This window comes from Onychostruthus taczanowskii, unplaced genomic scaffold, assembly GCF_017590055.1.
Source record: "Onychostruthus taczanowskii isolate IOZ18803 unplaced genomic scaffold, ASM1759005v1 scaffold89, whole genome shotgun sequence".
Lineage (NCBI taxonomy): Eukaryota > Metazoa > Chordata > Aves > Passeriformes > Passeridae > Onychostruthus > Onychostruthus taczanowskii.
In genome coordinates this window covers 1,217,994-1,228,881 of record NW_024506882.1, presented here as the reverse complement: position 1 = coordinate 1,228,881, position 10,888 = coordinate 1,217,994, and the positions used below count along the sequence as shown (strand labels likewise).

At 57.1% G+C, this 10,888-nt stretch overlaps 1 protein-coding gene across 2 annotated transcripts in view; it reads right to left on the bottom strand.

Annotated features, from left to right (window-relative positions):
* Positions 1-483: 483 nt before the first annotated feature.
* HNF1B (HNF1 homeobox B) overlaps positions 484-10,888 on the bottom strand; it is a 20,631-nt gene continuing 10,226 nt past the window's right edge. For both annotated transcript variants that reach the window (XM_041425287.1, XM_041425288.1), the window contains exons 5-9: positions 6,330-6,493; positions 3,609-3,741; positions 3,319-3,510; positions 2,827-2,945; positions 484-504 (exon numbers count right to left, since the gene is read on the bottom strand). In XM_041425287.1, the coding sequence (XP_041281221.1) occupies positions 484-504; positions 2,827-2,945; positions 3,319-3,510; positions 3,609-3,741; positions 6,330-6,493 (629 nt within the window). The remainder of the gene's footprint in view (positions 505-2,826; positions 2,946-3,318; positions 3,511-3,608; positions 3,742-6,329; positions 6,494-10,888) is intronic.

Sequence of the window (10,888 nt, the reverse complement as noted above, 5' to 3'; positions counted from 1 at the left end):
GGGGGAGGGGGGAGGATGGAGCAGACTGTACCTATATTTACAGTTTAATTGGCTCAGTTCAACAACACATGCAGTTCCTCCCTCCAAACGCCAAGTAACAGACCCCGGTCCCTCTCAGTCCGAGTGGAGGAGTACAACTTAAACATGATCCATCTTCCCCTTCTGCCAGTTCCCAGCACAGCCCGTGCCTTGCTCCTCGGGAGAGCCTCTCGGAAGGCAAACACTTCAGCAAAACAATCCCCAGGACACATCTTGGAAACCCTGCGTGGAGGGATGGAGAGGCAGGTCCCGGCTGGGCGCCGCGGCTCCGGGCAGGTCCCCGGGAGGGCGCGGGGAGCCCCGAGCCCCGGCTCCGTGCCGGGCTCCTCGCTGCTGGGCTGTGCTCCGGCGGGCGACTCCCGGGCTGTGAGCGCAGCTCGCCGGCGGGATGGCGTGGAAAATAAGATCCCGTTGCTATGTGCAAAAGCAGCGAGGTGTGGAGCATCACCAGGCTTGCAGGGGACACTGGGGAGGGAGAGAGAGCAGCGCAGTGAGCGGCGCCGGGGAACGAGGCGGGGAGGAGGAGGAGGAGGAGGCAGCGCCACAAAGCATTTGGTGGCATCACCTCCTGCGCTGCTCCGTGACCGCCTCGGTGCTGCCCTGCACAGCCCCGAGCCCTCCCTGGCACCCCTGTGGGGGAGGCAGTGGGAAAATACTTTCTTAGCCAGCTATTGCCACCCCCTCCCAAAAATAATAATACTTTGAAAAGGTCCTGTTTGTGCCCGGGCTGTGCCAGGCAGCCCGGGAGCAGCCAGGCGTGAGGCTGAGCTCGGCCGGGGTGGGAGCGGCGCCGGGGGCTCATCGCTGTCCCCAGCAGCGCTCTCACCTCCAGGGACAGAGCCAAGCACCCCCCGTGCCACATCCATCCCACTGCAGAGGCCCCTTCCCCATCCCTCTCCATCCCTGGGGTCCCCCCAGTCGGCGGTGGGCGGGGGGCAGGGGTGGGGTGACCTTGTGGGCACAGCAAACATCATCAGGCGGAGATAAGGAGACGCCAGGAGCCTCCCGTGACATGTCATTAGGGACTGGCCGTGGCTATCAGGTGTTTGCCAACGTAATAAACGTGGTGGCTCGGCCTCAAGCGTTGTCAAAGGAACAGGGAGGTATTTGCCCCTTCCAGATCTAATAACAACATCTGATAAGAGACCCACAGCAAGCCAGGGGAGAGCTGGGGGTGACCAGGGACCTCCCTGCAGCTCTGTCCCCCAGCATGGCCGGGAGCAGCCACCTCCACCACGGAACAGCTTTGGGGTCTGGTGGGGGCTGCCTGCCTCATGCCAAGACGAAGTGTGGAGGGCACAGCCCCTGATAGTCCCGGTCAATGATAGAAACCAAAATATTCAGGTATTTGAGCACTTTGTGTGATGAGCAGCATTTATGGGGCCCCTATGCTGTGTGTCACACTTCATTCACCTCTGGCTAATGAAACTGCTGACCACCAAGAAAGAAATGCATGTCCAAAGATAGATTTTTCCAACTGTAGCTTGGGCACAGAATGCTTGGTAGGAAAAAACACCCTGGGGGCTGGGAGGGTTCGCTGCTGGAGACAGGTCACATCCTGCCCGGGTGCTTGCAGGATGTTTATCATGTACTGGGGGTAAAGGGGGGGTGGGTGCCCCTTCACCACAGCAGGTGAAGGGTCCTGGCCCCACATCCCCCCTCCTGAGCCCTGACACCTCCTCCTGCTTTAATGGAAGTGCAAAAACACGATGGAGGCAGAAAGCCCGTGTGAGCCCCAGCCCGGCTGGTCAGGGTAGGGTGATCGCAGGGCCCGCAGGCAGCGGGGATGGCCGGGCTCTATCTCCCTGCCAGGGACATTTCCTGTGTCCCGGGGCTGCCGCGGCCAGGCCGGCATCAAAGGCAGGAGAGCTGGATTAATCAGGGGCAGTTCGGGCTGAGCGCGCAGCAGATGGGCCGATAAAGCTGCACGGAGGAAATGGAGCTCGGAGGGGCGGCCGTGCCTGAGTGGTCACCCTGAGACCTGCCCAGAGTGGGATCCCCGGGGGGGGTGGCCTTCGTGACCCCTTCCCAAGCACCCCAAATGTCTCCCCTTTGCAGCCCCAGCCCTTTCCTTCGCCCTCGCCAAGGGTCCCACAGCGATGCTGGGGGGGTCTCGCAGCAATGCCACGCTGTATTTACTCTGTGGTCATTGCAGACATTTTTTCCCTGTCCCCTGTCAAACCTTGGGAAGAAAGTTTATCTGAATGCAAGTTCAAGGCTCTCTCTTATTTATCTAGCGATCAATAAGGGCCACATATTTCCCACAGTCCCCAGAGCTGGCTCTCAGAAAGGGACTATTGTCTAAGGAAAACCTCACACACCTGATTTGAACCAGGATAAGTCTGGCCTTACACCTGCAGTGGGCAGATGATAAAGGTTTATGGGCTGGGGGAAGCTGGGGAGCCTTGGACTCCACTTGACTCCAGTCAGGGTTGATCCCCCTGGACACAGGCAGCAGAGCCTGCTTGGTTCTACCTCCTCAGCCCCAGCAGGATGCTCCCACTCTCATGGGGCTGGCCCAGGGATGAGCAGGGCCTGGCTGGTACCACCAAGTGCTAGCCAAAATCACCCAAATCCCCATGACACCCCCTGCAGGTAGGTGTTTTGGAGCCAAAGGGCTGCAATGGGGTTCATCTCATCCTCAGCTCCCCACAGGAGTGGAGCACAGGCAGCAGGACAGAGTCTCTGTTGCTCCCACCTCCAGCCCCACATCCAGGGTGGGAAAAGCTCCACTCCACCTTCACAGCCCCAGCCCGTGGCCCCTCAGCCAGCCCTGTGGGCCATTACCTGCTTACTGGAAGACATGTTGGTGAGTGTGCTGATGCTGCTGGTGTCCGTCACCACCATGGCCGAGGGGAAGCGGGAGGTGTGGGAATACTGGGGAGGCTCCTGCTTGTGTGTGTACACTGCGGACAGGAGGGGCACAGGTCAGGGAAAAGCCACCCCAGCCCCCGCCAGGGCAGGTCCAGGGATGGGAACGGGCAGCAGGGAGATGGAGATGGGGTAAAACAGACCAAGGGAAGAACCCACCACTTCCCTCCAAGCCACTGCATCCTCAGGCAGCAGCTCACCCCCAGAAACCCGTGGGGCTGAGGGGCTGTGGCTGGACCAGAGGGAGGAAGAGATGAGGCAGGATGTGACCAGCCTGCACCACTGAGCCTGCCATGGGCTGGAACCACGAGAGAGGGGCAGCAGCCAAGGGCAGAGCAGGAGGAGAGCACAAGCTGATTTCCCATCTGAATTCATGCAGGGGCCCTTTGCAGCTCCCCCAGGCCTTACTGTGTGAGTTCTGCAGCTGGGTCACGGTGGCCATGAAGGGCTGCTGTGTCATGTGGCCCGGGGACTGCTGCATCAGCGGCTGCTGGTGCGGGCTGTGCAGCTGCTGGGAGAACTGCACCGGCTGCAGGGCTGCCAGGCTGCCAGCCACGCTGTTGATGACGGGGACACTCTGAGCCTGCGAGGTGTTCAGACCTGGGAGAGGGGACAGAGCAGAGCAGGGTGTCAGCAGGAGCAGGCAGTGTCACCCCTGTCAGGGGCAGGGCACAGAGGTGAACTCGGGGTGCGCTTACTCTGGGCGATGGCCATGACTCCCGAGAGCGGCGTCATGATGAGGTTCTGGGACTGCTGCGGGTTGTGGTGGGACAGGCTGTGGATGTTGGTCAGGGTGCTCACCGGGGGCAGCCCGCCCCCCGACACGGAGATCTGCCAGGCAGGACAGGCACAGTCAGAGCACAGGCACAGAGAGCCCCCAGCCCCCTCCTCCACTGCATGGGGGCATCAGCAGAGCCCCCTCCTCAGAGGGGGAGCAGGCTGCCCCTACAGAGCTGCAGACCCTGAGTGCAGCACCTCAACTTCGTGTTAATGTACAGCAAAACAGATTGGGAAAGGCTGTGCTGGCACTGGCTTCCAGCTCCACTGGAGCATGGCACCGGAACACGGCACATCCCAAGCCTTTGCTGCTCTGTACCCCGAGTCCAAGCTCCAGCCCGCAGGGACAGCTGAGGGCTCCCAACACTCATTAACTTCTAACCATGCTGCTTGTAGGGGAAAGTGGGACTGAGAAACTCAGGAAAATTAAGAAAAATTACAGAAGGCAGGTTAGAAGGGCCTCGTGGTGATGATCTTAGTCACCAATCTGGCAGGATACTGGTGAGACGGGGCGGGTGTGCACAGCCAGAGCCAGAGCCAGGGTTTCGGGCCAAAGTTTAGGGATCAGACAAAGGCACTTGGCATGTGCTGCGAGGACTGGAGCTGCTCCCCAGGACATGTAAGTGCCTTATTTCTTTAATTGCTGCACCTTCCCCTAATTCCTGTTGTTAGCCCTCTTGCACGGAGTGACCTCAATCCCAGCTCAGAGCCATCCCTGCAGCCCTTCAGGTGACATTTCTGGACACCAGTTCCGAGCACCTTGTTTATTTTGCACATGTGAGCTGGAGATAGCAATTGAAACAAATCCATCAATAAATTCCAAAGCCCGGGAGTGACTCACATTTCCTGATCCGGTATTTTCCACTTTCAAAGTCCCTTCAAGGCCGGGTTACACCACACTCGGCTGCACAAGTCAAACAGCTCCCGGCAAGCACACGCCGCTTGCCTGCAGCCCTGGCTCCTCTCACGGGGTGTTTAGCCCCAGAGCACTGCACCTGGATTGTGCATGACTGGAAAAGACCCTCAGGCACTGGACCCTCAGGGTAGACCCTCTGGCACTAACACAGCTGAGGCAAACACCGGAACATGAAAGAGTGAGCCACCAGAGATTTCTGGAGCCTCAGTAACGCTCCTTCCTGAAAGATGCAGCAACTTCCTTGGCAGCTCCTTGTTTCATGTGGGGCATTAAAGGCACATGTTTACTTACTAGAAACCACAGCCTACAGCATATTTCTATTAAATCACTTGCAAGCACCAGCTAGCCCTGCCTGGAGATCAGAGATAAGCTGGCAGAGCCGCGGTCCCGCAGGGTCCCCACGGCGCTGGGCACTGCCTGTGCCTTGGGGAGAGCTCAGCAGGGCTCTTCTGCTGCACTGTACCTTTTCCCAGTTTAATCTGCTCCCTTCCCTCCTCCTACGCTGCCCAGCCCCATGTGGGGGGCTCTGCCCCGGTGCTAGGAGCTGGCAGGGGGTGCTGGCATTGCCTGGTCCTTGGGGACCCCCACCCCGGGCACGCAGTGCCGCTGCTGCCGCCGCCTTTATCCCTGACTCATTTTATGGCTTCCAGGCTGAGGGTTATGAGGCTCAACACACCCTGAGGTGAGCTGGGCGTGCTGGGGCAGAGGCAGAGGGCTGGGGTGTCTCTCTGCAATGTCCCCCCCAGCTTGGCAGGGGACGTTTGGCTTTGCAGGGTGAGTGCCAGAGCCCGAGGGGCTGCATGGAGACCCTCGCCAGCCAGAAGGAAAGGGACAATGAAATGGTGCCATAGCTGAGGGAGGGGACAGTGAGCCCCTCCATGGCCACCCAGCTTAGCCAGGAGACCGACAGGATGGCCCAGGAGGGACAGCCCTCTGAAAATGGAAGTGAAAACCGGGGAAGAACCGGCTTGGCCCCGTCACCCAGTGCCATGTTTGACTTTCGATTTCAGCAGGAAAAAAACTCCCGGAAAAGCAGCAGCTGCAGGCAAACCTCTGCCAGCCTGCCCCAGGACTGGGCTGTGCTCTGCTCTCACATCCCATCCCATCCTGGCCTGAACCCCTGTACCCCCTCCTTGCCCTGCTCCTTCACCCACCCCTCCAGGGGCTTTGCACCAGGAAGGGGCACCCCGAGTGCCCGGGCCCTGCAGCACCAGCATGGGGACATGTCCAGCACCACAGGGATGCTGATGTCCCATCCCCACTCCTGCCATGCTGACACTGACAGCTCTGCCCAGAAAAGCCCCAAGAACATGGCAGAGGGGATGGGGAGAGCTAGGAACTGTGGGGCCAGAGCCAGCACGAGCAGCTTCAATCCCCTGGGACAAGGGGATTGTCCTCTGCCTTTCCCAAACTTGGGAGGGCTCAGGGAAAAAGTAATGAATGAGCATTTTATCGATCCCATGTCACGGGCAGGGGAAAGCAAACAGAGATCCACCCAGAGCCTTCAGCCCGTGATCAATGGCAGATCCACCTCCAGCACCCTCGGTGTCCCAGCGGGAGCGCCGCCTCGCAGGCGGGCGGAGGGGACAGCGGCACCCCGGTCCCCCACAATGCCCCATTGTTCAGCCGGGCCGCGTGTGAAACCCGGGGGAAAGCGTGTTTGCTCTGCCCGCTGGGCCCTCTTATCTTATCAGCGCCGCCGCCACAATGGGCCAGGTGTACTCACCATTTTACCTTCGGGAGAGAGCAAACCGTGGCTGGGGTCCAGGCCGGCCGGGGAGACCTGCTGCAGGACAGCCTGGCTGGTGGTGACCATGGCAGCGCCGCCGTGGTGGCTGATGGCCCCCGAGGACGCCGCGTCGCCGCTCGCCGCCTGGCTGTACCGCACCCCTGCAAAACAGCGCGGCCTTGGCATCACCCCGGCCACGGCGCGGCTGTGCCACGCTGCTGCTTTGGGTTTTTAAGATTTCCTAAGCCTTCTGATGTCTGCGTTTTTGTGGCGAGCTCTTTTGCGCGCTTTTTGTAGCGAACTCTTCTGCGCGCTTTTTGTAGCGAACTCTTCTGCGCGCTTTTTGTAGCGAACTCTTTTGCGCGCTTTTTGTAGCGAACTCTTCTACGCGCTTCTTGTAAACAACTTAGTGTTTTGTATTGTTTTTTTCATAGAGGAGGAGAAATTTGGTGGACTGTTGGTTTATCCAGTGTCATTGGAGAAGTAGCACTTTCACCCTCCAATCCACTGCCACCTTTAGAAATCTATAAATGTTAGAGTCAGAAAATAAACTTCCCTTTTTCTACCTTGAAAGCAGCAGCGTGTCCGCGTCGTGTTGTTTCGTGTCCTGCGGTGACACCAGGGTGGTGCCGAGACCCTCAGAGCCCCCAGCCCTGCCACGGTGTGTGGCACGAGGATGCAGATGTGTGCCAGCTGCTAAGTGACACCCGTGAGTGACAAACAGAGAAAGGGTGTCCCTTCCTCCAGCATCGCTTCCCAGCTTGTCCCTGGCCCCATCTCCCGGAGTTACAGGGAGGAGTTTTATGGCTGGAGATGCAATCCCACCAAGGGGGGAAAGGGAGCCCCACACCCCCCTGCACCCCTCGTGTTTCTATTTGCTGTGGCTCCTGGACACTGGCCTGGGCACCCTGCAGCGTGGGGAGGGACCCTGCACCCCCCCAGGGGACCCCTCTGAGGCTCCCCCTGCAGCCCCAGCCATCCCCAGCTCCCACATCCACGGCTCCCACCGTTGTCTCAGGCTCTCCTGCATCCCATTCCCTCTCAACGCCCTCTCCACAAGTGTATGATTAACAGGGCACTGCAGCAAGGCACAGGGACCAGACACACTCCAACCCCCAGAGCAGACCCCAGCCCTCCACTGCCCTGAGGGAAATCTGGCCCCAGCACAGGTCTTCTATATAAATATATTTAATTTGGCTCAAGCACCCCGCACTGATAACCATATGATCAGCCATGTGTCATGGAAAGGCATCTACAGATCACAAATAATTAACTGAGGAAAACCCACGGCAAACAAAAGTGTCTTTTACAGGGCTGCCTTGACAGCTATGGTGAAAAGCCATTTATTAGGAGGAGTCCAGCCCTGTGCTCCAGCCAGATTTACTGAACTGCTCTGGGACTGAAGCATGATGGACAGACAAACCATGGCTCTCCTGGGGAAAAATCCCATGGACAGACAAACCATGGCTCTCCTGGGGAAAAATCCCATGGACAGACAAACCATGGCTCTCCTGGGGAAAAATCCCATGGTGGCAAAGCCCACCTGACAGCCACCATGAGTACCATCCACCCCTGGCCACTGCACAAGGACACTGGGGACAGCTCCTCAGAGTGACCATCACAGGGCAGGTTCAGCCTGTGGCTGGCTCAGTGAAGGATGCTCTAAGGGCGACTCTAAAATTAATCTCTTAACCAAGGAAAAGCAAAGAAATCAGAACTGGAGTCTGGGAGCTTTCCCCCAGCTCCCAAACCAGCTGCCCAAGCACAGAGCCACCCACACCCTCCACCAAAACCACAACACAGCCGCTCCGTAATCGCCTCCGAATTTTCCCCATCAGCTGGTTAAACACGACCCACAGATAGGAATCTCCTCACCATGTCTGGTTCCTGATGATTTCCCAGCAAACCCCTTTATCCCTGATAATAAAAGAATGTCCTCTGGCAGGTGGATATTTGCCCGAGTGGACGTCCCTGCCGTGAACAGGGTAAACATTACCCAACCCGGGCACTGTCACACACATTCCTGGCCCTGCAGAGGGTGCTTCACTCTGGGCCGGGATCCCGGCTGCTGAAACAATGGCAGGGGAGATAAAACAAAGCCCTTTCTTCTGGGTGTGATCTGAGAGATAGACCAGAGAGAGACGGCTCCTCTGGCAAAGGAAATCAGAGTTTCTGCTGTCTTCAGGCTCTTCTGGGCTCAGTAAGAACAACAACAAAAAAGTCCATTTTAAATGCAAAATCGTGCCCTATCGAGCTGAGGGGGTGGGAACTCATGAGCCAAGCCACCCAAAGCTGTGAAGTTGGCTTGAAAACACTCAAGAGGTTAAAAGCTGATTCTGAAGCTCAGGCTTTGATTGTTTGAGGAACAATAACCAGCGCCCAGATTCCCAGATAGGCTGGGGACTGAGATTTTGGGTCTCTAGATAAAACCACTGAAGACTCTGTGTCTTGATGAAGAGTCTTGATGAAGATTATCTGTCCCCTGGAGAGCCAGGTTGGGCTCTGGGGCTGGTGACAGCAGTGCCACTGCTGCCCCACCAAGGACCCTGCTCAGAAGCCACTTGCTGGGCAGGCAGAAGCCTTCAGGGCTCCCTGTAGGAAGCATCCATCCTCACTGGGTTTTCCCCGTCCCCACAATGGGAGGGGTGTTATTATTTACATGTCCCCAGGGCTGGCTTGGATTTGGGCTCATTAATATCAGGAAGCCACTACAAGGCATTGCTGCTGTTGTCACTGCTGGGACACTCGGAGCTCCCTGGTGATGGGGGTGCCTTTCTCTGAGCTCCCCAGGCCTCCCTCAATCACTGAGCCCTGGGATCCAGCCCTCCCCTGGCAGCACAGCCCCTGGGAGCTCCCCAGAGCCGGGTGAATGAATGCAGGGGCACAGCTCCAGCTGTGAGCACCAGGACTGGAGGATTCCTGCCGGGGCTTTGGCATCCAGGCTTTACGAGCTGGGCTCAGACAGCCATCAGAGCCCAGCACAACGGTTCTCCTGCTGCTCTCCTGTGCCTCCACAGCTGGAAGCAGCCCTTGTGCAAAGGGATTTATTCCCCCTCGGTCTCTTCCCGTGGCTGCTCAGGAGAGGAGCCTGCATGGGATCACCGGGAATGGGTCTGGCCGTGGAGCCTCCCCTCCTCAAGGCTTTTTTTTTTTTTTTTAACTGGAGCTACAGCCATAATATAAAAGTCTGTTTATGGGACGGGCCATTGTGTGGCCCCTGAGCTGCACAGGCTGTGAAATGTTTTACTGCCTTCCCCTGCCCCAGACGAGCCGCAGGGTCCAGCTCCCGTAGCCTTAACCCTGTTCCGGCCGATGGAGGGGGACAGCAGAGTGACAGCCCCAGGGTGGGGGTCCTGTGCACCCACACACAGCCCCAGCCCCTCCCAGCTTCTCTGGGGTGCCACACTCATCCTGCTGACTCAGCTTTTGGGGGCAAGGGGGTGGTGGAGGGAGTTTAGGGCAAGGATCAGTCTCTTTATCACTTTGATCACAGCCTTGTGCCATTTCCTCAGAGCTCACCAGGCCCGTGCCTTTGGCAGGCACCAGCAGTGAAGCAGTGTGGTTCTGCTTTGCTTTAAGTGATGTTTGATATTAATAAATTGTATTTTAAAACCCCTCGTTGTACTTCTAACTGTCACTGCCATGCAGCAGGAGCCCTGCTGCCACCGTGCCACAGCACATCCTGACCTCCAGTGTCTGCTCTAGGCTGCCCTCCTGCCCAGACCTTCACCAATGTCCTGCACATCACAGCAATACCACACCCCAAAAAAGACCCCAAAAATTCACCGGTGATCTGGTGGTGGAGGGGATGCAGCTCTGGCTCTGCCTGACCCTCCAGGATGCAGCCACCAGCACGGACCAGGGTGTGAAAATGGGGTGAGAAAAGCAAAGTGTAATTTTTGGGGACATGCTGGACTCAGTGATGCTTCACCCACTGACACTATGGACAGCCAGGTCACTGATGGGACTTCACCCTCCCAAAATTCAGATCCAGGCAGCACTGAGGCACATCTGATTCTTGGGCTGCCACTCAAATTGTCCCTAAAGTGTTAATCTTGCTCAGTTACAGAGGTGCATAGTTTATATCCATTATAAACCCGTTTATGGGGACTAGACCCTCCCATTTCGCTGCTGTCATAAAGTTCTAATTACCCCCATAAAAGAGGGAAAAGCTCCTAACAGTGCACTGTACCCACCGAGCCCCACCATGTGCCTGACAGTAAAATATTACAGCCACTGGCACGGGGTCCCAGGCACAGCCAGCACCCCCAGGAGCACGGGCAGGAGCCAGGTACAAACCAGGGTACCCCAGAGCGAGGGTTTGCTGATGGGCTCTTCTTCTGAAGGAAAGTTGAAGCCCTTCAACTGCCCTTTGGGTTTTAGGAAGGATCTCAGGGGTGGCACTGGGTTATTTTTATGTTTATCTCCATCTATAGAGGTATCTAAATGTATATATATTACATATATATAATATATGTAATATATTATATATATGCACACACATATATATAATATTATATATTATATATTATATATTATATATTATATATTATATA